This window comes from Pelophylax lessonae (assembly GCF_965119305.1).
Source record: "Pelophylax lessonae genome assembly, chromosome: 4".
NCBI lineage: Eukaryota > Metazoa > Chordata > Amphibia > Anura > Ranidae > Pelophylax > Pelophylax lessonae.
This window is the reverse complement of record NC_138771.1, coordinates 383,033,830-383,059,352: the sequence shown is the minus strand read 5'-3', so window position 1 is coordinate 383,059,352 and position 25,523 is coordinate 383,033,830. Positions and strand designations below refer to the sequence as shown.

At 45.1% G+C, this 25,523-nt stretch overlaps 1 protein-coding gene across 1 annotated transcript in view; it reads left to right on the top strand.

The window, feature by feature from the left end:
* NPM1 (nucleophosmin 1) overlaps positions 1-24,013 on the top strand; it is a 62,091-nt gene extending 38,078 nt beyond the window's left edge. Inside the window, exons 7-10 of the mRNA XM_082257162.1 lie at positions 2,205-2,294; positions 8,557-8,667; positions 22,428-22,502; positions 23,749-24,013. Of these exons, the coding sequence (XP_082113288.1) occupies positions 2,205-2,294; positions 8,557-8,667; positions 22,428-22,502; positions 23,749-23,796 (324 nt within the window). The 3' untranslated portion in view covers positions 23,797-24,013. The remainder of the gene's footprint in view (positions 1-2,204; positions 2,295-8,556; positions 8,668-22,427; positions 22,503-23,748) is intronic.
* Positions 24,014-25,523: the final 1,510 nt, after the last annotated feature.

Sequence of the window (25,523 nt, the reverse complement as noted above, 5' to 3'; positions counted from 1 at the left end):
TTCTAGGTAAAATCTGTCCTAAAATCCTGACCTGTGAATAGGCCACTGTCTATGATGGTGGAATCTTAAAGGTCTCAAGTGGCAGGGTTTTTTTTTTTTGGTTGATCTCAATTCACTCTCACCAGCCACTTCATTAGGTACACCTTGCTAGTACTGATTTGCGGGGGTCCCTTTTGCCTACAGAGCTGCCTTAATACTTTGTGGCCTAGATTCAACAAGGTGTTAAACATTCCTCAGATTCTTGGTTCATATTGACATGATGGCATTGCGCAGTTCCTGCATATTTGTTGGCTGCACATCCATGTTGCCAATCACCTTTTCCACCACATCGCAAGGGTGCTTTGTGACATGATGCATTATCCTCCTGGAAGTAGCCATCAGAAGATGGGTATACTGTAGCCATAAAGGGATGGACCTGGTCAGCAACTATACTAAAATGATGCTCAGTTAGTACTAAGGGGCCTAAAGTGTGCCAAGTAAATATCCCCCACACCAATTACACCACCAGCAGCCTGAACTGATGATACAAGGCAGGATAGATGCATGATTTCATGTTTATGCCAGATTCGGACTTTATCTGAATGTCTCAACTGAATTGGAGACCGGTGAGCCTGTGCGAATTGTAGCCTCAGTTAGCTGACCGGAGTGGCATCAGAAGTGGTCAATATGCTTTAAGGTTCAACATGTGTTTAGAAATGGTATTTTTGTCATACCTTGGTTGTAACAAGTGGTTATTTGAGTTACTGTTGCCTTTCTATCATTCCCATTCTGACATCCAGTCATTTTCATCCATGCAACTGCAGCTCACTGGATTTTTGGTCCATACTCTGTAAATCCTAGAGATGGCTGTGCGTGAAAATCCCAGTAGAGCAGCACTTTTTTTTTTAAATACTCAGACAAGCCCATCTGGCACCAACATCATGCCACGTTCAAAGTCACAATTAATAGTCTGCACTGCGTCTAGGTGCCTAAATGCATTGAGTTGCTGTCATGTGATTAGCATTTTGTTATGCAGCAATTGAACAGGTGTACCTAATAGTGGCTGGTGACTGTATTTCTAGTACAAAGTTGTCTTAATCTTGTGGATTTTCTGAGTTCGGGTCCCTTTTTTTGAAGTGGTTAAATACTAGAAACCTGGTTGTCAAAGTATACATGGGCAGCATACTGGTCATTGACAGGGATGCATGCTGTATTAGGTCAGTTGGCTATCACTGTTGTTCTTATGTAGCCACTTCAGCTCCAGAAGGTTTGATTCCACCCCCCCCCTCGTGACCAGGCCATTTTTTTTGCGATATGGCGCTACGTTACTTTTAACTGACTATTGATTGCGCAGTCGTGCAACGCTGTATCCAAATAAAACTGAGGTCTTTTTTTGCCCACAAATACAGCTTTCTTTTGGGGGTATTTGATCACCTCTGCGTTTTTTTATTTCTTGCGCTATTCAGACAGACAAAAAAAAATATTTTACTAATGCTATAAAACACCATAAAATTGTGAAAAAAAAAAACCTGATTTCTTCATCAGTTTAGGCCAATATGCATTCTACATGTTTTTGGTAAAGAAATTCAAATAAGCCTATTTTGATTGTTTTGAGCAAAAGTTAAAGCGTCTACAAACTATGGCATTTATGGATTTTTTTTTTTTTACTATTGCAGTGATTATTAGCTGGACTGCGACATTGCGGAGGACAAATCTGACAGTGACACTTTAGGTGACCAGTAATACCAATACAGGGATCAGTCCTAAAATGCACGGTCACTGTACTAATGAGACGGGCAGGGAAGGGGTTAAGATCCAGGGCAACCAAAGGGTTAAATTGCTCCTAGGGAGTGCTTTCTAACTGGAGGGGGGGGGGGTGCTGGATGGCCTAACTGGATGAACAGAGAGCTGCATTTCTGCTCTGAAACACAGGATCTCAGTTCTGCCTCTCCTCTGAACAATTAGCGGGTCCCGGCAGACATCACATGCCAACAGCGAGCACATGTCCAAGAGGAGGGACAGAGTGGGCAGATTGCTGGAGTTGTATCCGCCCACGCTAAACTTTCAGAGGACAATTACTGGCAGTTTCCTGATTGTCTGTACTGCACTGAGAAAGAGAAGGCATGAAAGCATGAAGGGAATATGCATGATTAAATTTGCCTTTCCTACACTTCACCTTTAAATAGAAATATGCATCATGTTAACCAGTTTCTTTCTTCCTCTAGCCTTCCCAAGCTGCAAAACCTAAATCTGCCCAGAAATCGAACCACAACGGAAAGTTATCTGAACCGTCCACACCTGCTAAACCTGCTAAAGTGAGTCTTCTACAATATGCTTTGACATTTTATAAAGACCCAAAACCAGTATCCAAAGTCAAATAGAAATATTGTGATCTCCAAATGTTTTTTGTGTTCTTTGAGGGACATGGCTTTAGTGGGTTATACTTGGGTAACCTAGGCTTATACGGTCGCATTCAAGAGAAATTGGCTCATAAAGAAAAACTAAAGGTCAGCCCCTTTGAGAACATCACCCCCACCCATACTTGCTCAGCTTTAATGACTTGGCCTGAGTCGCAGACTGCCTATTAATGTTCTGGAACTCCGCGCAATCAGCCTTTGGCTCATTGGACAATTAGTCTTCAGGGGTGTTCAGTACGAATTTGGACAATGCCACTGCCATGGTCTGTCAGTCACCAAGGGGGCACAAGTAGTGTCCTGGCGGCTCAGTAAGTAGTAGCTGGGATTCTAAGGTGAGCTGACCGATTCGTTCCAGTCCTCTCAAATTTCTGCCACGACTCCTGTGCAGTATCAAAGCAGAAGGGATTCCATGTAGTCTGACCTCGCGGGTCTTGGTATGCTGATCAAGTACAGCTGATCGCAGATGCTCCTTGGGGGGGAAGATCTGCTGTCCCAGTGACCGATCTTCTATCCTGCTTTACGGTCGCTGGCTTTGACGGCTTGGCTGTTGCTGGTGCTGAAGGATGGAGGTTTGTCTGAGTCTGATTCCTTCGCTTTTGAAAGCTAGGAAATCTACTTCTAGGAAGATCTGCCATTGTATGTGGAGACGTACATTGCATGGTGTGAGTCTCCTGTGATTCTTTCTCGCTGCTTTTCGGTGGATTGGATCGTAACCTTCAATGGGGGGATTGAACAGAAATTGGCCTGAGTACCATCAAGGGCCAGGTATCGTTTTTGGTCTTTTTCCAACAACCTTTGCCCTCACTCCCTGACGAAAACCAGTCAGCGTGGTAGTGACCACCATTGGCCTCACACAGGGATTGGCATAGTTGATGTGGTTGATTGTGGCCTGTGGAATGTTGGTCCACTTCTCTTCAATGGCTGTGCGAAGTTGCTGTAAATTGGCAGGACCCAGAACACTGTCGTATACATCGATCCATAGGATCCCAAACATGCTCAATAGGTGACAGTCCTGTGAGTATGCTGGCCATGCAAGAACTGGGATGTTTTCAACTTCCAGGATGTGTACAGATCCTTGCATCATTCTGCAACATGAGATGGTCGTGGATGAATGGCACAATGGCCTCAGGATCTTGTCACGGTATCTGTGCAAAATGCCATCAATAAAATGCACCGGTGTTTTGTCTAGAACATACGCCTGCCCATACCATAACCCCACTGCCACCATGGACTGCTTGATCCACAATGTGACATCAGCGAACCACTCACCCACAGGACACCATACACGCTGTCTGCCATCTGCCCTGTACAGGGAAAATGGGGATTCATCCATGAAGAGAACATCTCTCAAAAGTGCCGGGCACCATCAAATGTGAGCATTTGCCTGCTGAAGTCTGGTACAAAGTGCTTATGAACAGATTAAGACAGATTTGTGAACATTTTTTTGAGAGAAATAGGCAGTTTGTGTACATAGAAAGTCTTAGATCTTTGAGTACGCCTCATGAAAAATAAGGACAAAAACAAGTTTCACATTTAGAACTTGGTTCTGTGTGTGTATGTGTATAATATTCTCAAAAATTAAAGGAACACTTTGAAAACCTCTGTCAGTCAGGGTGCCATCGTCTAGCCTGTAGAGGTCTGTGGGTCCTTCCGTGGATAAGCCTCCCCAGACCATTGCTCACCCACCACCAAACGGGTCATGCTGAACGATGTAACAAGCAGCAAAACCTTCTCCGTGGTTTCTCCAGACCCGATCACATCTGTCACATGTGCTCTGGGTGAACCTGCTCTCATTTGTGAAAAGCACAGGGCACCAGTGGCAGGCCTGCCAATTCTGGTGTTCAATGGCAAATGCCAAATCAAGCTCCATGGTGCAGGGCAGTAAGCAAAGAGCTCAGAGGACATTCGGCTCTTAGGCCACCCTCATGAAGTCTGTCTGGTCAGAGAAATTCACACCAGTGGCCTGCTAAAGATCATTTTGTTCCTGGTCCTCCTTGCACAAAGGAGCAGATACTGGTCCTGCTGATGGGTTAAGGACCTTCTACAGCCCTGTCCAGCTCTCCTAGAGTAACTGCCTGTCTTCTGGAATCTTCTCCATGCTCTTCAGACTATGCTGGGAGATGCAACATACCTGGCAATAGCACGTATTCATGTGCCATCCTGGGGGCTTTGAACTGCCTGTGCAACCTTTATAGGGTCCAAGTGTTGCCTCATCTAACCAGTAATGACACTGACCCTAGCCAAATGCAAAACTAGTGAAAAAGTCAGAAAAGATGTACCTCCACCTGTACAATTATTCCTGCTTTGGAGGTTCTCATTGTTGCCCATCTAGTGCACCTGTACATCTAAGTAGCTGAAACTGATTAACACCCCCCTCTGCTACTTAACTGACCAGATAAATATTGCAGGAGTTTAATTGACTGGATGCTATACTCCGATAAAAATGCCCTTTATTTTTTTTTAGTGTAAAGTGTGTGTGTATATATATATATATAATATTAGGGCTGCACGATATTGGGGAAAAAAGTACATTGCAAGATTTCGTTTTTAAAGATATATATCGCAATATTTCTCCCAGACAGTCTCCGGAGGAGGGATCAGCTTTCTGTCAGGGGATCCGCCACACTTGTAGAACTTCTCCCGCCCGGACAGCCCGATCCTTGTGTCGGAGCCGGAGTGTAGAGGAAGCGGGCTGAGTGAAGTGTCGGTAGCAGCCTTTGTCCCCGCGGTGCTCCTCCGCCATGCTCCGGGCGTCTCTCCCCCCCCTCTCCTGCTGCTTTGCACTGTAGCGCCTCCGCCGCCATGCAATCCGCCCCGCACTCCAGCCCTCGCAGCTCTGCCTCTTAGTCAACAGCCGACCATTACTCCGCCCATTGTCTCTCCATTGAATCTATTTACAAAACATTACAGCCTGATCCCGCCCCTGATGTACCCCCCCCCCCCCCCCCGAGTCCCGACTTCTCCCTGCCTAATGCCTGAATATATGTATGTGTGTATATATAAGCTGTATTGTTGCTTTACCCCTCAATTGCTTGGGGACATCTAATGGTCTATGAATTGATTTGTGTCCTGTAGGGTGCAATGAAGGAATTGTCATTCTTGTAAATTTTGATTATAGTACAGGGAACACGAGTTATATGTAGCTACCTTCAGGTGATTGGTCACTGGCAACAGCCGTGGTAGGTCTGCCACCTAGTGTGCCCCCCAACTTAACCCTGCCCACTGCTTGTAGATCTGATCTTTATTGCTTAAAACAAGCCTTGGAGTGGGTGGGGTTATATGGGGTCACTAGGGAGCAGACACAGCAAAGCTGTTGCCAGTGTCCATTCACCTGAAGGTAGCTGTATTTTACTCATGGTGAATGACTAAAGTCCTGTACTGTATGGAAGCTACGCAATTTAACCACCTCCATACTAAGCACTTTCACCCCCTTTCCTTCCCAGACCAATTTTCAGCTTTCAGTGCTCTCAAATGCATTTTGAATGACAATTGGCTTTTTTTTTTTTTTTTTTTGGTGGTAGGTATTCACCACTGGGTTTTACATTTTTTGCGATATATTTGAAAAACATTTTTTACTTTAAGTTTCAAAAGAAATCCAATAAAATTTAGACCGAAATGTATTCTGCTACATGTCGTTGATAAAACAAAACCCTGATAAATATATGCTAGGTTAGTGTAAGTTGGTCTACAAGCTAGGCTACGTATCATTGAAAATTGATCAGTCCTGATGTACGGACTACCCATTTCTCATTTCTTGAGGCCCTAAAATGTCAGGACAGTAAAAATGCCCCCATATGACCTTTTTTTGTAAATTTACATTCCAGGGTATTTAGTAAGAGGCATAGCGAGTTTTTTGAAGTTGCATTTTTTGCAATGACACCACATCCTGGCCGCAGAATCCCAACATCCAAGTAGCACCATCAAGCGTTCTAAAGGCATAAATTGCACATTTCATTTCCTGAGTACCTATCACATTTTTGAAGGCCCTGGAGCATCAGGACAATGGAATTACCCACAAAATGACCCCCATTCTGGAAAACACCCCAATATATATTCTACGAGGCATAATGAGTCTTTCAATAAACGTATTTTTTTTCCCCCACCAGTTTTTGGAAAATGTGGAGAGAAAATTAAAACTTGTGTGGGAGTTTTTTTCCCCAAAGTTGTCAACTTATAAGATTTCTAACACAAAGTATGTACATAGCAAATATTACACCCCAAAATCCGTTCTGCTACTCATCCGGAGTATGGCTATATCATGTTTTTTTAGGACAATTTACGGTTTGATCACTCCACCCTTCGGAAGTGGATGTGGAATTGCCTAATGCTCACATCTATACATCTGTTTCCATTTCAGAGCCACTGCTTTCTACTGGCTCATACTCGCTATCTGAGTCTGACAGTTCCTGCCACTCTTGTCTGACATACTCTGGAGTATATGGAAAGCCTCCACGCTGATGAATTTTGTGGACATGATTCCTGGGAAAGTTGTGGCAGATGTGCACCAGTTGTTCACGGTAACAGATTTTACTGGGACAGATGTGTGACCGATGTTTTCACTGTTGGGGAAACTAGCTGGATGATCAGTGTTAAAAACAGTAAAACCGCTCAGAACTCGCTGATCCCTGGATAGCAGCACATATCAACTCTTACTGACAGGCTGTGTTAGGAGAAGCCGAGCCCATCGCCATTACAACCACTGTGTTGACATTACAGCTGTGATTGGACACAGCCCTCATGTGATCAGGAGGGCCAATCTCAGAGCCCTCCTGCTGACCAGTGTTTCGCTGTCAAGGGGATACAGGCACACTTGAGATCACGCAGCTGCACAATCTCCCTCCTGAAGGATGTTCAGGAACGTCGACCAAGCCGTTATATGCAGTGGCCAGGTGGGAGGAGGTTAAGGAATGTCAAAGTGGTACTAAACAGGCAACCGCTCTGATCCCGTTAACTTTGTAATGAATCTGTTGACCAAAAAGAAACCCAAAGTTCTGGCCTGACCTGAATAGCAGTCGTGCTAAGAGCAGATGGGTTTGTGACTGCAGGGGGAAGTCAGAACACCAGTATACTTAAAATGGCAAACCTCTGCTTGTTGGCTACTGAAAACATCCATACTTTCCAATATCTGGCCTAAAATATTCTGTAGCTTCGTAGTAGAATGGATGCCCACTATGTATTTTTTGCTTGAGATGCCCACTATGTATTTTTTGCTTGAGATCTCGAAGTTCACACTCAACTATCTAGGTGTGATGGTTTGTTTACAGACTCAAAAGGGGCTGCCTTCAGTTTTCAATGTGACTTTTGCTTTCTCCTGTAGGCAGCAATTAAAAGCTAGGTTGCTTAAAATGTAACTAAAGATCTGCTATTACAATTTGCAGGCAGGCTCTTTTTTTGCAGAAGACACGCAATGAGGTTGATTTACTAAAGGCCAATAAATTGTACAATCGCACTCTGAAAGTTCAGTTGCTCCAGAGCTTGGTAAATGAGTTAAAGCTTTACTTTACAAAGAATACAAAATTGCAAGTAATAGAAGTCAACAGAGCTTCCTATCTCCACAGTAAAGCAACTAGTTGCAAAGAGCATAGTCTTATTTTCCTTTAGTAAAACAACCCTAATGTCTATTGTGTAGTAAAATACATGTACCTGCTTCCTCGCATTGTTCCCCAGCTCACCAGAAATCACTTTTTTAATTTTCCATTGAGAAGCGTTCTTCCTGGTTACTCCTCCCACAAATGCAATTCAGTCACTTTAAGTTCTTGTGAGGGTCACTTGACCAGAGATTCCAAGTTGGGACACAGATGGCAATAAAAACCAGATTGAGTGAGGGGTTCTCAAGTCAGAAAAATCCCTGTTATGGCTGGAACAAAGTGCATCTGCTGGAATATTGGAGCATGAATTATTTTGGCTGAGTTTAAGATGGGGAAATTTGCATTACTTGGCCTGACAGCTCTGTTTTACTAACTGTAATCTTATGCTATGAAGTACATATTTTTACTCAATTGGAAAACAAACCTCAAGGGTATACAGAGCAGCCTAGAGTTTATCCTTGCTTTTAACTCATTCTACTCTAGGTCACTTCTTTGCATTGGGTCACCTTTTAGAGGATGGGTATGGTGCTCGTAATGTATAACGTATCCTGTATTTGTATATCTATTAACAGACTCCTGAACAGAAAGGGAAACAAGAAGCGAAGCAACAGACCCCAAAATCTCCAAAAACGCCCTTTACCGCTGAAGAGATTAAATCAAAAATGCAAGTCACTTTAGAAAAGGTAAGATTATTGAACAATTAAACCATATGATCTTCAGAAAATTGCTTTATTTTATGCATAGAAGCAAGCATGCCATTGCTAACTTTTACTGCATTGCCACAATTATTATGGCAAGGCATTTTGAGGTAAGTAAGCTAATGGCTGTGATGGCAGGCATGGATTTGGTTTTCTGTCAGGTTTGTGGTCTTTTGCCAAATCACTTCTAAATGGTGGGGAGGTAAATCCTAAATTAAAATGGTGTATTTGACATTAACAGCCAGATTGAGAACACCTATTTTAAGTTTGCATGTCAACATGGCAGAACTAAAAAAAAAAAAAAAAAAAGCTACTTCCTTTCTCTTACGACAGTCGCTGCCCACTCATACAGTCTTCACCAATGGGTATTGACTTCCTCTCCTTAGGAGTAGCTAGGCAAAAGACTTGTTAAAACAAAAGCATTTACATAGACACACCCATGGGGGCTGTCCCACCAGTCCAATACCCCTCCTGCAATAGCCATCTCAACTCAGTTTGTCTTCTGCCTAGTTCAGGAGTAGTCAGGCTTCCCTGTGCTGGGGCTACAGTCTCAGCCTTCTATTTTCAGCGGCGCTCTTAAAGGGCCAGTACCAAAAAAAAGTTTTTTTCCTTTTACAATGGACTCCCAGGACAGCAAATTCCCGCCAGCCTTGGTGAGGGATTCTAATTCTTCTGAATCCTCTACTCTGACTAATTTGGCTGCTGTTGTGGCGTCTTTGGTGTCCAAAATGGATGTGCTGATGGCTGAACGTGCTGCTAGAAAAAGGCCTAGGATTTATTTTTCTTCTGATTCTGAATGTGGCATGATTGCTGTAGGTAGTGTACCCCTTTCAGGGTCTCGCTCTTAGGACCTGCTCGAAGGGGCGCACTCACCCGTTTCAGGGGTGGGGGGACATCTGCGCTGTTTCCTCCAACCTTGGCTCCTCCGGATTCTGGACAGGTGGGTTCAGGAAATCATTGGATCTGGCTACAAGATCGAATTCCTTTCGCGACCTGCGCACAGATTCTTTCCCTCAAATCTTCATTTGACCCCAGATCGGTTGCACGATCTTCATCGGACGGTGCAGGTTCTCCTCGCCCAGAGGGTTGTCGTTCCGGTGCCTCATCGGGACAGATTTCAGGGTTTTTATTCAAATCTGTTCACTGTGCCCAGAAAGGAGGGCAAGGTGCGTCTGATTCTGGGCTTAAAAGCTCTGAACCGCTTTGTGCGCGTTCAAAAATTCCGCATGGAATCCCTCCGGTGGTGGCCTCCTTGAGTCCGGGAGATTTCCTGGCTTCTATCGACCTAAAGGATGCTTATTTGCACATCCCCATATTCGAGGGTCATCAGAGGTACCTCCCAATTCACGATCGTGGAGGAACACTCAGTTTTTGGCGTTACCTTTCGGTCTCGCTTCGGCTCCAAGGGTGTTTACCAAAGTGCTGGCTCCTGTTCTGGGCCTGTTACAGGCACAGGGCATTGCAGTCTTGGGATACCTGGACGATCTCCTGTAAAGATCGAGTGCCAGTCAGAGCCTGCTGTGCAATCTGACCACTAGGGTTCAGATGCTCCAGGAGTTCGGGTGGACCATCAACACTCAGAAGTCGACTTTGACTCCTTCGGTTCGTCTCCCGTATCTGGGGATGGTCCTGGACTCCGTCCAAGCGAAGGTGTTTCTGCCGGAGGACAAGCTCCGGACCCTGCAGGACGAGGTGAGTCCTCGTCACTCAGGACCTGTATGCAGTCCCTGGGGTTGATGGTGTCGGCCTTCGAGGCTATACCGTTTGCACAGTTTCACACGAGGTCTCTCCAGGCGGAGATACTTTCGGAAATCTGATTCTTTGTCCTTCCTGAGGGACCTCGGAAGGGTATGGCTGCGTCTGCGGCAACCATTTCAAAATGGATCAGACAGACGATTGTACAGGCCTATTTGATTAAGGAACGGGTACCGCCATGTCAAGGCGCACTCTACCAGGGCGGTGAGTGCGTCCTGGGCCTTCCGGCATCAGGCTTCGGTGGCCCAGGTGTGTAAGGCTGTGACTTGGTCGTCAGTGCACACTTTTTCCAAATTTTATAAACTTTGTTCTGGCATCAGCTGATGCCTCCTTTGGCCGCAAACTTCTCTGTGCGGCAGTACCTTAAGTGAACCCTTGTTTTGCGGGTCCCTGGCTGTTGGGGTTGTTTCCCCCTTAATTTGCTTTCCTTAGTTGTTGCTCCAGTTGAGCTTTTCTGTTGCCCAGAGGATACCTTTCTGTTCACGTAAGGTTCCTTTCTCTGACGTGGGTGCTGCGTTGCCTTTGTGACGGTTGCGTTTCCCACCCCTCATGTCTACACTGCTTTGGCACATCCCATTGGTGAAGACTGAGTGGGCGGTGACTGTCAGAGGACATAAGAACTGAATTTTTGTAAAATTCCTTTGAGTCCTGACAGTCGCCGCCCCGCCCCTCTATTTGGGGTTCTTTGGACTTTAACTGCTTGCTACCAAACTGAGTTGGGATGACTGATAGGGGGGTATTGGACCAGTGGGACAGCCCCCATAGGTGTCTATGTAAATTACTTTGTTTTTAACAAGTCTTATGCCTAGCTTGCTCCTATGGATAAGAGGTCAATACCCATTGGTGAAGACTGAGTGGGCGGCGACTGTCAGAGGATTCAGAGAAAGGAATTTTACGGTAAGATTTTACAAAAATTACGTTTTTACAGCCTCAATCTGGGATTGTAGATATTCTGGTTGATAAAAAAAACACAATATAGGAGTTTTCTAAAATGTAACTATTAACAGGCCAATTTAGTAGGTACATCTGTTCAATTGCTTGGTAACACAAATTGCTAACCAGTCAATCATATGGCAGCAACTCAATGCAGTTTAGGCATCTAGATGTGATGAAGACTACTTGCTAAACTTCAAACTGCGCATTAGAATGGAAAAAAGGGGAAGGGGATTTGGGTAACTTAAAACGTGGCTTGATTGTTAGTTTGCAGAGTGGTCCAGGCAAGAAAATATCCTGTGAGTGGCAGTTGTGTGGACGAAAATGCCTTAGGATCATAAGCAGACTGGTTTGAGATGATAGGCAATAGTAACTCAAATAACCACTCGTTATAACCAATGTATGCAGAATATCATCTCTGAATGCACAAACCTTGAAGCAGATGAGCTACAGCAGTAGATCGCACTGGGTGCCATGCCTTTCAGCAAATAACCGGATATTGAGGCTACAATTCACTTGCCAAAATTGGACAATAGGTTAGAAAAATGTTATCTGCTCTTGATTTAGCTGCAAAATTCAGATTGCAGGGTCAGAATTTGGCATACACCTGAAAGAATGGATCCATCCTGCCTTACATCAACAGTTCAGGTTGGTGGTGGTGTAATGGAATGGGAGATTTTCTTGGCACACTTTGGATCCCTTAGTACTAAATGCCATGGCCTACCTGAGTATTGTTGCTGACCATGTTAATCCCTTTATGACTAGTGTACTTATTTCTCTTACGTCCTCTGACAGACGCAGCCTCTTCCAAGTTTCATCACTTTTGGGTAATGGCGCCATCTGCAGGAGCTGGCTAGGTAGTGAAACTTCATTAATAACCTTTAACTAGGCACACCTTTAGGGGCCTGTCCCTCTAGACATTACCCTCAGACACTTGCTGCCTAGCTCAGGAGTAGAACCTAGGATACCCTGCTGGGACTCTAGTTTCAGTCTTTTTCATTGAAAAATGTTTTATTTTCCTCACTATCGCTAGCTAGTCGGGTAGATCCTCCTGAACAAGCAACAGCCAGGCTGGGCTTCACACTGGATAATATAGATCCTTATGGTACCCCAGCCTGGCCTATGAGCGTGCGCTGGTTGTGGTCCGTCCAGGTCTTGCCACGACGGTCCTCCGACAGATGGGACGAGCCTTCGGAGGAATTTTCTTCGCCGGGAAGCATCAAACCTGAAACGCCCTGTTGCAGCGTCCCCTCTTGGCTGGTGGCACCCCCACTCAGGGTGGGAGGTGAGCCGTGTTGGAGCGGAGCCCACGGTCCATGATATGGTGAGTGATGCTACCCCCTGTGTCCCTGGGACAGTCCTCTGAGGAGGGGGAGGTGTTGTGGGCCCACTACTGGGGATGTCAGAGCTGCGATCTCTGTGGTGTCCCCCTGCCCAGTCTGGACGGATCCTGCCTCCCTGCTCCTTCTGGGGGCACTCTTAAGGGCGCCCGCTGCGTGGGGGAATGTAGGGTTACATTGTCCTGAGGGGCTTCCTATTGTGGATTACCATGGCGGCCAGGGTTTCCTGGGCTCCTGACTTGGGCACCATTTTTTGACCTGCCATTTTGGGCGAGGGCCTGCCCTGCTGCATTAGTTAGGGCAGCAGCCATTTTCTTGTATACATGTGCCTTTGGCGCAGTTTTTCCCCATATACTTCTATTGGCATCCATGTTTGTGTATCTCAGGGCGCTGTTCGGCCTCTAGTGGATTAGGTCACTTCCTCCGTCCATCTTTTCAGTTGCTGCAGGAGAAGCGAGGAGAGCGGTCTGTTTTTATCTCTAACACTATGGGGTTTTTTACCGCTGTGGGCATTGTTCCTTAAGACACTTTGCTTGCTCAGTTCTGACAATATAAAGGGGGTCTCTGGCTGCAGTGCGGAATCGTGGTGCGGACCGCAATTGCTGATTTAAAGGGCCAGTGTTCCTCCTTTTTGTAATTCTTCCAAATGGAGTTCCAGGGTAACCATTTCACCCCAGAGCTTGTTTGTGCATCTGCCATTGAAATTTTGGCATCCAAAGTTGATCTCATGTCACATGGCAATGTTCAAAAATGCCCGATGCCCTCTTAGTCTTCTGATTCAGAGCCTGACATGGTTGCCAGGCTCCTCCTCACACTCAGACGGTGAGGAGGAGGAGTCCTTCGTTTCAGCGAAGGAACGCGCTTTGGTTGAAGCACTTGTTTGCTCCGTTAGGGAGACTTTGAACATTTATGAGCCCACCCTGTCAGGTAAGCGGGTTTCCTTCGGGTCCTGCAAAGCCCAGAAGTCGAGTCAGGTTTTCCCCTGTCCCGAGGTGTTTTGCGATATCGTGAACAAAGTGGCGTTGCGTTAAGCATGTGCTGTCGGTGTCTGAGTGTTTTTCAGCGCAGTTATCCCTTTGCAGACCCGGTTTCCAATCGCTGGACGGTGTTACCAAAAGTGGACCACACTGTTTCCAGGTTGAATAAATCCACGGTTCCTGTGGAGGATTCCCTGGTGTTTAACGACCCGATGGATAGGTGCGTGGAGTCACTTTCCCACCACATGTACTTGGTGGCGGGCTCACTCCTCAAGCTGATGTTTGCGTCAGTGCTGGTGTCTCAGACAGTTACGAAATGGATTAAGGTGCTTAGGCGCAACCTGGTGGCTGAGTCGGTTCCTCCGAATCTCATTTAGCTCACGGACCAAATGGCCCAGGCCATGGTGTATCTGTGATGCGGCCCTGGACGAGGCTCTTCTGGTCACAAGATTGTCTGCGGTCGGGATTGCACTCCGCCGCATGGTGTGGTTGAAGAGCTGGTCGGAAGATCATGCCTCAAAAGACCGTGTCTGATATCCCCTATTTGGGGGGAACGCCTTTTTGGGGACTCCTTGGATGAGATTATCAAGGGTCTCACAGGGGCTAAGAGTACCCTCCTGCCCCAATCCGCGAAGGGTAAATCTCCCTCCACGCAGCAAGGCTTACCAGACGAGGAACCCTGGTCTGGTAAGCCCAAGGCCGGTCAGTCCATTCCGGTGCTGCGGCCCACTCCTCTTCCGCATTAAGGGATGCCCTCACCAGTTTCAGGGGTGGGGGGACGTCCGTGCTACTTTCTGGAACCCTGGTTGTCCCCAATTTAGAACAAATGGGATTAATCTCGGATGTCCCCTCCCGCTGCCTGTAAGAACAATCAAGCGGCCGAACGGGGGGGGGGGAAAGCCCAGAAGAGAATCAGGGCTGCTCTGTACGAAACAATTAGTATGACACGTTTAAAAAAGTAATCTAAAGTGAAGTCAAGTCCACTTTTTAATTTGTACCCAAAGGTGAGCTTATGAGGCTTACCTTTACTGTGAGTATCTCCAACTTGAACTATTTAGGGGAGATTCACACGGGATGCAGCTGGTGATGGTCACCAGCGCATGTGCGCTGGAGGGACTGCATACCTGTATTGTCCCTTCAGAGCTCCATGCCGGATAAAAATGGAAGCTCCAGAGAGCCGTGAACGCTGCCCTGATGGCCTTCGTGTGCATGTAGGTCTGTTCTAGTATGTGGTGCATATTCGTACATTATGATTTAAACCTGCATGGGGCCTGATTTCTTCATACACATATTTATAATATGAGCCCAGAGAAGCTGGAGGCTAATAGACTGGAGATAAAATAAGGCATTACAATTTAAAGTTTACCAGTATTGGGCATTATTTTTAAAATGGCACAAGTCTCAGCCTTCATATAGCTTCATGTCTGACTCCCAGTAAAAGACCCTGTATATCGGACTTCTGGGTATATTATACAGCAGGGTTGGGGAACCTGCGGCCCGGCCCGCACAATCGTTGCTTCCGGAAAGTCTGTCACTCTGCATTGAAAGGGGGCCCACGGCAGAAAAAAGGTTCCCCACCCCTGTTAGTTTGATATGAGATGTATAAGAGTAAAAGCAGTTTTGTTAAGCATATTTCATGAGTTACATGTGTTTTGAATCACAGAATAAATTTCAGTGAGATTTGAAAAAAATTGATCAAAATTTGAGAACCCTTTCAGATACCTCCCCAGTTATTGGTGGTGTACTGGCACCTTGTGTTAATTTCTTTAATTTTCTGACAAACCCTAATTAACTGACAGCCTAACTTTCCAGTTTTCACTGACTTTGCAATATGGTGAGCCGTTCTAAAGTGAGTGAAACCCTGCAACGGCAGGTTGTCCAGATGAAGGCCAAAGGGTCTGACCCTTTCAGCCATGGCAAGAGAAGTTTGTTGTTCCAAATCTGATTTTTAGAATATTGCATCTTTATGACGTGAGAAACTCATTCAAGTACCCCAAAAAGGCTGGTCGTCCACGGAAGACAAAATGCAAGAGGACAGGATAATGTGGAGAATCTTAATGGGCAATCTGCTCAATACTGCAGCTGTGATTTTTCTCGCTAGTTCAGCGCTGAACAGAGTAAGAATCTGTCTCGTTATTAGTGTCTCGGCAGTTTAAGAGAATGTTGACTGAAAGCCCGCTCTGCAGTGACCAAATCTCTCAGCAGAAAGAATCAAAAGGCTAGACTAACCTTTGCGGTTGAGCATGTTGTGTGGACCAAGAACTGGTCCAAAGTTCACTTTAGTGAGGAAGTTTCATTTAATTTATTTGGGTTACCCTGTTCGTCATCAAAACTAGTGAAAGACTAAACCCAAAGTGTGTGAAGACAGTGAAAGGTGGGGAAGGGGTAAGCGTCATGGTTTGGGAGATGTTTTCTGCAGCATGGGTTGGGCGTCTTATTCAGCTTCAGAGTGAATGCAAATGTTTATCAGAACCTTCAATATGTGGTTCCTTCCCTGCATTCATCATGCAAGACTATGCCCCCTTTCACACAGAAAAAAGGCTAAAGCAGTTCCTTGAAGCTGAAAACATTGAAATGGCCAGCCAAGAGTCCTGATCTAAACCCCAAAAAAAACATCTGGCGACAAAGTTATGGGCAAGAAACCCACTACAGTCACTGAACTGTGGAAGAGACGAACAAAATCACACCAGAGCACACCTGTTGAAGTCATTGAAAGCAAGGGCCTGTACACTTCCTTCTACAGGCGGTCCCCGGGTAACGAACACAATAGTAGGGACTGTAGGTCTGTTAAGTCGAATTTGTAAGTTGAAACAGTGCATTTTTAAGTGCAACTTCAGCCTGTGCAGGGATGTGGGATGTTCCTGGCGTGCAGTCATGTTATCTGGGGATCTTGTGGCCATGCAATACATACACTACTGTAGTGTGTAATGTGTCTGGCGGTGCAAGATGGCTGCTCAGCGGTAACTGTGACCAGCGTGGAGCACAAGTGACAGAAATTGACATCCGTTCGTAAGTAGGAGTCGCTCGTAACTCGGACTGCCTGTAATTGTAATCTTCAGATATTTTAGTGGTCATCTTTCTCCATGCTACAGTCATTGCTTTTCTCTAATTGATCATTGCGTTTTCTACAATGTTGTTTTTAAGTGCCTTGGTTATTTTGAAAAACACTTCTATTAGCATGGTATAGCCACAACAAAAATTCCATCAAATGTTGAGCACGGATGATTTAGATTATTTCTGAAAAAAATCAAGTGTTCATAAATTCTCTAAGATCATTTTTTTTTTTTTTTGTAGAGACCCTAGACCTAGAGAATAAATTGGAGAATATTGCAATACTTTGTCACACCGTATCTGCACAGCGGTCTTACAAATGCAATTCTTTTAAAAAATATACTTTTGAATTCGAACAAAGTTAGCAAATTTTTTTTCTATAATGTGAAAGATAATGTTACGCCGAGTAAATGTCATGCTTCAAAATTGTGCACGCCCGTGGAATGGCGACAAACATTGGTACTTAAACATCTCAAAAGGCGACACTTCAAACATTTGTATAGGTTACCAGTTAAGAGTTAGAGGTCTAGGGCTAGAATTTTTGCTCGAACGATCGCGGCGATACCTCGCGTCGTTTGAACAGTTTACATATGTGGGCATGACTTGCGTTCACTTCTGCGCGTGAGCTCAGAAGGAAGGGACACATTAAATTGTTTACTTTTTTACACTCTTTAAAAAAAAATTGATCACTTTTAGTCCTATTACAAGGAATGTAAACATCCCTTATAATGGAAATAGGCAGGCAGGACAGGTCCTCTTTAATGTGAGGCCTGGGGTTAAAAAGACAGACCTCACATCTACCCTTAAGTCATTTTTTTTCAGCAAATAAAAAGCACCCTTTAACCGCTTGCCGACCGCCGCAAGTAGATATACTGCGGCGGTCAGCCCCGGCCAGGCAGAGAGTGACTTGTATATGTCACTAGCCTGTGACCGGCTTGTGAGCCAATAGCGGGCGAGCGCGCACCCGCCCTGGCTCATTCACTCAGGAGTCCGCGTGTGACCGGCGGGCCCGATGTCTGCCGGTCACACTACGATCGTCGGTAGAGAGGGAGAAAGGCGGGCGGCTTATGTAAACAAGCCGCCTGTCATTCTCCCCTGTGTAAAAATGGAGATCAGACGGTTCCACTATGTAGAAGAACCGTTGATCTGTTTTTACAATAGTAGACATGTCCCATCAGTTAGCACGCCCCTTGGACACACTTAACCCCTCCCTCTCCAATACAGCTAACCCCTTCCCTGCCAGTGTCAATTTTACAGTAACAGTGCATATGTATAGCACTAATTACTGCAGTAATGTCACTGGTAACCCCAAAAGTGTCAGTCAAGGGTCTGATCTGTCCGCCGCAATGTCGCAGTCCCGCAAAAAAAATCGCAGATCGCCGCCATTACTCGTTAAAAAACCAAAAATGACAAATCTTTCCCTTTGTTAGTAAACGCGATAACTTTTGCGCAAACAAATCAAAATACGCTTTTTGCATTTTTTTTTTTTTTAACCAAACATTTTTTGGGGGAATTTCGTATAAAAAAATGTGAAAAATATTATTTTTGCAAAATTTACGCTTTTTTTTTTTTGTTTATAGCGCATGATCAAAAAATCGCACAGGTGATCAAATACCACCAAAAGAAAGCTCTGTTTGTGGGGAAAAGGACGTGAAATTCGTTTAGGTACAGCGTCGCACGACCGCGCAATTGTCCGTTAAAGTCACACAGTAAAAAAATCGCAAAAAACCCCCTGGTCAGGAAGGGGGTAAAATCTTCCGGGGCTTAAGTGGTTAAAGCTGTTAGGAGGAAGCAACATATGATGCTGCTCCTGTCTTCCAAGGCCTTCCTGCCTGGGACATGGACAGACCGTATCGTTTTCCACGCTACCGACAGCTTTGGTAAGTAGGGGAAGCTTTTGGCGGCACAACTCCCGGTGCCCATAAAAGTGATCCCGTGGCAAATCTGTAGCTGGGGCCACTTGTGTGAAAGGATGGCGGAGATCTGCGATTTTTAGCAGGACTGCCGGAGGCAGATCGGACACTTGAGGGGACCAGTGACCTTGCTATATTCAGTGCTAAAAATATGCACTGTTACTGTACTAATGACACTGGCAGGGAAGGGGTTAACACCCGAGGAGATCAAAGGGTTAAGTGTGCTCCTAGGGAGTGCTTTCTAACTGGATGGGGGATCGACTCGCTGGATGAACAGACCTGTTCCTAAATAGGAACACAGGATCCCAGTGTTCATCTTTGACAGAACCAGCAGTCTGCTTTGTATACATAGCCAGGCAGACTGCTGTTCTGTCTCCATGGGGAGCGATCCCTGGTGTCAGGCAGACATCACTGTTTGCCTACCCCTCTGGCGTGTGCAACCCCCCTCCCCCCCCCCCCCCCCCCCCTTACACGAAGCGACGAACTGGTAACGACTTTCACGTAATGGAGCCGACCTGCCACAGTAAAACAGGTCTTTTGTCCTCAGTGTGTGTTAGATATTTTTTGTTCCCTAACCATATAGCTGGTTACTTATGCACTGCATATAGGTATTCAAGTTTAAATACTTTAAGCTTGTTAACTAAACTATACATCAAACCTTTTTGAGAAGTTTATCTGATATAATTGACCACCTAATAGATTATGCAAATTGTTAGTTGCAGGTCCAGTAGTCACTTTTACAGTGTTTGGTGAGCAACAATCCACTAAATATTGCTATGACGTGAGATGTAGAGAATCTCTATAAGTGCAAATTTTTCATCCAGTCATTTTTGACAGTTTGTGCTGATTGGATTTGGTTTATATACCTCATTTCAGACTGCATAACTTAGATGGACTAGTGAAAGATTGTCTGTTGGGACATTTTTCTTGATGCCTGTATAGTGCTTGCGCTAAGGGTCTGCGTAGGGAGTTACTGTCATATTTGGTTCAGGTTGCAGAGCTGTAAACATTTTACCTGACTAAATGGCTGATGGATTCACTGCTAGATAGGGGAGATGTAGATAGTCTACATTCCATAGAGACGAATCTGCAGTCCCAGCTAAAAGATTTTCCTTACAGATGGGCTTGCACAGTACAGGGGTGCCTGGCCCTGCAGCTGCAACATGTTCCTTAACCAGTGTGACTTGCAGGAAGATACTAGGTCAATAAAAGCACCTAAAGTTGCTAACAGCTGGACAACCAGTGCTAGGTGGCTGTTTTTCTAGTGTCCCAAGCAGTATGTCTGTTACCTTACCTTTATGGGTTCACAATCTTGTTCAGCGGAGTTTACAGTGCATGACTTGATATCCTTGCCGAATATAAAAAGCACAATCGGGTAGAACTTTCTTGCCTTGTGGCATATTTGGGTCCCTTTGCCTTGGCAGCAACCCATAACCAAATTGTCCTCTTCCCTTCATTAATCTCCTGGCTCCAACAGGGATCTTGAAATAACAGCCCCCGGCAACTCTTCGCTACCTTTAACTCTCTACTCCGTCCTCCACTACCCCCTCCCACCGACTCACTCACTGCCCAGGAGATTGCCAACCACTTCAAACAGAAGATTGACACAATTCGTGAGGAGATCGTTGCTGTTCAGATACCTTCCTCCATGCCTTATGCTGCACGCCCACAAGTGCGATCATTACTTCCCTCATTTAACCCACCACTACAGACGAGGTTGCTAAACTACTTGCTAACGTCTACTTAAAAACCTGCCCTCTGGATCCTGTTCCCTCGCAAATGCTACGGTCACCTTCTGGCCCTATTCTACACTCTCTAACCCACATCTTCAATCTCTCCCTCTCTTCTGGCATCTTACCCAACTCTCTAAAACATGCCCTAGTCAGCCCCATACTTAAAAAGCCCTCACTGGACCCAACCGATCTGAACAACCTACACCCCATTTCCTTGCTCCCCTTTTCATCCAAACTCCTCAAACGTCTAGTCTACAACCGACTGTGCGAACACCTTGCCGAGAATAGCCTCCTTGATCCCCTTCAGTCTGGATTTCGGCCTCAACACTCCACTGAAACTGCACTCCTAAAGCTGACAAACGATCTAACGGCCAAAACCAATGGACACTATTCAGTACTCCTACTCCACTATTCAGTACTCCTACTTCTGGACCTTTCTGCTGCCTTTGATACGGTTGACCATCCCCTCCTCTCCGTGACCGTACTCTTCACTGGTTATCGTCCTACTTATCTAACCGCACCTTTAGCGTTGCCTACAATTCTACTTCCTCCTCTCCTCTTCCCTTCTCTGTTGGAGTCCCCCAAGGCTCTGTTCTTGGACCCCTCCTATTTTCAATCTACACCTCCTCTCTAGGTCAGTTGATAGCCTCCCACGGCTTCCAATACCATCTCTACGCTGACGATACCCAAATTTATCTATCCTCTCCCTCAGTCTCCTCATGTATCACTAATTTACTATCCGATATATCGGTCTGGATGTCACACCACTTCCTCAAACTCAATCCATCCAAAACCGAGCTTATAATTTTTCCTCCACCGCGTGCCTTCCCCCCTGATTTCTCCGTCAACATCAATGGCATTACCATCAGCCCATCCCCACATGCCAAAGTCTTAGGTGTTGTCCTGGACTCTGAACTCTCCTTCAAACCCCATGTCCAATCGCTGTCCAAATCTTGCCGCCTCTGCAACATCTCCAAAATACGCCCCTTTCTAACCAGACACAACAAAACTCCTAGTTCACTCCCTGGTCATCTCGCGCCTCGACTACTGCAATTCCCTTCTCATTGGCTTACCTCTACACAGGTTATCCCCCCTTCAGTCCATCATGAATGCTGCTGCCAGACTCATCCACCTCACCAATCGCTCAGGGTCTGCTGCTCCTCTGTCAAGCCCTCCACTGGCTTCCGCTCACCCAACGAATTAAATTCAAAATACTTACAACATCTTACAAAGCAATCCACAGCCTAGCCCCCAGCTACATCACCAGCCTCATCTCAAAATACCAACCTTATCGCTCTCTTCGTTCCTCTCAAAACCTCCTCTCTAGCTCACTGATCACCTCCTCCCATGCTCGCCTCCAGAACTTTTCCAGAGCCTCTCCAATCCTATGGAACTCCTTACCCTTATCTGTCCGATTATCCCCCACTCTATTAGCTTTTAGGCGATCTCTTAAAACACTCCTTTTCAGAGAAGCCTATCCTACCAACCCCTAACAAAAGTACCCCCTTTTTCTCCATCAACCCATCCCCCACAGTTATTGCCTTTTGTTTCACTTGACCCTCCCTTCTAGATTGTAAGCTCGAACGAGCAGGGCCTTCTAGTTCCTCCTGTTTGAACTGTATTGTCTTCCTTCACATTGTAAAGCGCTGCGCAAACTGTTGGCGCTATATAAATCCTGTATAACAGCCAGGCCCAGCAAGGATACCTTTAGTTGCCGGGCTTAGAATTCCAGAGTCACGTTAAGCAGTTGGGTCTGTAGTCTTAAATCCAGGTACGGTTTTTCTTTGGCATGTGAGTCTTTTTTGTGTGGGGGTTTTTCGGGACTTCTGCTGCATAGGACTTGCAAGGGAATTTTTGACCAGAAGTTTGTAGCGCCTTGTACCCCACTGTGAACCTATGAAGTATATTTTTAAGACCATAATTTTACTAACAAAGCGGCCAAACAGGAAATTGTTAGTCACTCGGACTTTATAAATGGTACATTCTGCAGTGTATTGATGTAAAGATTCAATTCATTAGTGTAATCTATATTTTACTTTTCAGGGTGGTGCGCTTCCAAAAATTGAAGCAAAGTTTATAAACTATGTGAAGAACTGTTTCAGAATGGATAACCAGAAGGTAAGACCTTTTGTGCTACATATGTGAATTGGAGTTGCCACCTTATCCCTTTAAACCAGGACACAATAATTACACAGGTTCTGTGCCTGATTAAGGTGGTAATTAAGCCTTATATGCTTTATATTACACAGGTTCTGAGGCTAATGTGTCCTGGTTAAAGGGATGAGGTGGCAACCCTAATTTGAATAGCTTAACATTAAATCTGCATATCCAAGAGGACTTAAATTGTCACTAGTTCCAGTTTTCGGGAAAGTCCTAGTAAATCACTCTATTGGTAATAGACAGGTAGTTTCTCCAAATCAGACGGTAGTCCTTATTCAATGCTTTATGGATTAGGCTCCATGTACACGGGACGTTTGTAAATGTCATTTGAACGCCGGAAAAAACGCCCGTTGTGCCACGTTTGCCATGCCGCATTTAGCGGCGTTTGCGTTCAGAGGCGTTTTTGCAAAGCTCATCAGGATACCCTCCCAAACACCCACAATGCAACAGAAATGTGTTTTTGAGCAATTTCCATGTGATAGAAGAGTCAGAGAAGAGTGAGCAAGGGGCATAGAGCATATATAGTGTGTGTGTATATATATATATATATATATATATATATATATATATATATATATATATATATATATATATATATATATATATATGGAGAGATATAGATGTATATAAAAAAGGCCTCCTGCAAACGCTAAACGCAGGGTGAACGCGTTCACTCGTGGTCGGACGTGTTTTTGCGTTTGAAACCCCGGGAAACATGCGTTCCAACGCAAATAATTGCGTTCTAAAAAACCGTCCCTAACTCAACTGCCTGCAAATGACTGTAAACGACCCTGTGTACATGGACAGATAAGATAACATGTAGCTGCGTTCAGGGGCTTCTGAGAAAAACGCCCAACTGCTCCTAAACGGCCATTTCCAGCGTCCCGTGTACATGGAGCCTTAGGGTGACCTTATAATAACTGGTACATAGTACAACAGTGGATTTCTCTATATCAGGTTTTTCAGGTTGTCCAGAAATCTGGCAAATTGGACAAAGTAATATAAACATTTTCATGCCTTAAGTGTATAAATTAGAATTAAGTGATGACTCCACGCAAATTTTTTCCATTGGCGGCTTGTTCACATGGCTGTGCCAAAATTATTGATCTACTGTCCCTGTGTCGTCGTAAATGAACCGTGATGAATACTTTGTGTACAAGAAACGGATGTTTTCTCTCTTCTAATATACTTTTTTTGTTTACAGATAATACAAGATCTCTGGAAGTGGAGACAGTCACTAAAAGATAAATAACCTGCCTGTATCTCTTGCTGTCCTTAGTTTCACATCTTGTTTTATATAATTTTTTTTTTTTTGTAAGTAGATGAGAATGCATTGGTCTGTTATACTTGCCAAGAATGTTAAATGCCTGAAACTGCATATTTTGTACACACATTTGTCAAGATATGGTAAGATGGTCAGGCAGATCTGAAGTTGAAACATGCTTAAATAAATCTGTATTTTTTACTTCTTTTGGGGCCCTTGTAGAATTTACTAATGTTAATGACCAGAAAAGTGTCAGTGCTTAGTATGGTAAAATGTGTCCTATGAAATGCAGTAAAACTTGGATTTTAACCCCCCCATGACCTTTTGACTGGGTCTCGACACTGAGGCAGGTGGTCTTCCCAATCACATAATCACTTGGATTGGCGAAAGACTTTGCTACGCCTATTGGCAGTCCTAGCTGGTATACAGCCCTCTCTCTGCTATAGACCTTCAGTGTTCCCTCTCCCCCACAGTCAGGATCTAGCTCCCTGGCATGATGTTTGGTTATGGCAATTTTTTTCTTTTAAATGGCATTTTTTCTGCCATCAACTGCCAGACTGGATGTCTACATCCAGCTGTTCTCGCCCAGTTTGGCGAGCGTGCACAGAGCAGAGCTCCATGCTAGGTCGGCCGCGACAGCCCTACTAAATGGGGGCTGGCCTGTGAGTTAAATGCCTCGCAAGTGTCTCGGCCTGAGTTGCAGCGTTCCTTCTGGCCGACAGCCAGGAGGTAAGGATGTTCTGTCTGGAGTGGTGTCTGCCTGGTTCCTGGTATGGTGAGCATCTGTCCCCCCTCTCCCCCTGGATGGGCTTGGGGTGGCCGTGGGCCCCTCCCTGGGATGGTTGAACCGGCAGCTTCCCCTCAGACCCCCCTTTTTGTTTGAGCTCTGAAGAGGTCACTTTTGACAATGTATAGAAAAATTTGGTATGACCCAAACAAAAGAACTGCGCAAAGAGTGATATCTGACAATATTAACTATTAAATCAACAAGATTGGTGCATACAAAGTTTTGGGAATTCCACAGTGCAAGCTGCAATAAAAACGTAAAACTGTGAAAAAGGGAAAAATATATTGCGCTCAGCACTCAAAATCACAAGAAAAAGTGCTTGTGTGCATATAAAGCTGATATTAACCATAAGAAAGCAGCATTGCAATGTTGCAGGTAAAACCAGCTGTGTAATATAAATATATAGTCCTTTCTTTGAAGTAGGTGAATAAATAAATAAATGTGATAGTCCTTAAAGTGCTCAGTGCAAAGGGATATCTCGGCAATCCGAGTAAACTTGAACTTGATGTAAGGAACCTTCACCAATAAACCTCCACCCAGTGCTCAGATTAGGTACTCCTTACCAGAGATAATTGACCCCTTAATTACAGGGGGTCACATTCAGCATTGATCTCCACAAAAGGCTCCAGGCTATCCTTATCATGATATCCTCATCGATATGATCAGGCTCAGCTAGCATGGAAAGCTCCGGGGTCAATGATATCCAAATGCAGGAAATAGAAAGGAGACTCCAATAGTGTAATACCGTCTAATACTCTGGGTTTATTATTAAAAAATGCACTTACTACAAGACAATGTTCAAAACGCCTTCATTCCAAATACACAAAGCTTGCAGGTCTGGTGGATGGGACGCCACTCCACGCCTGCGTTCCACCAAACCGGAACTCTACGGGAGCGCGAGACCCCTGGTGGCATCCCATCCACCAGA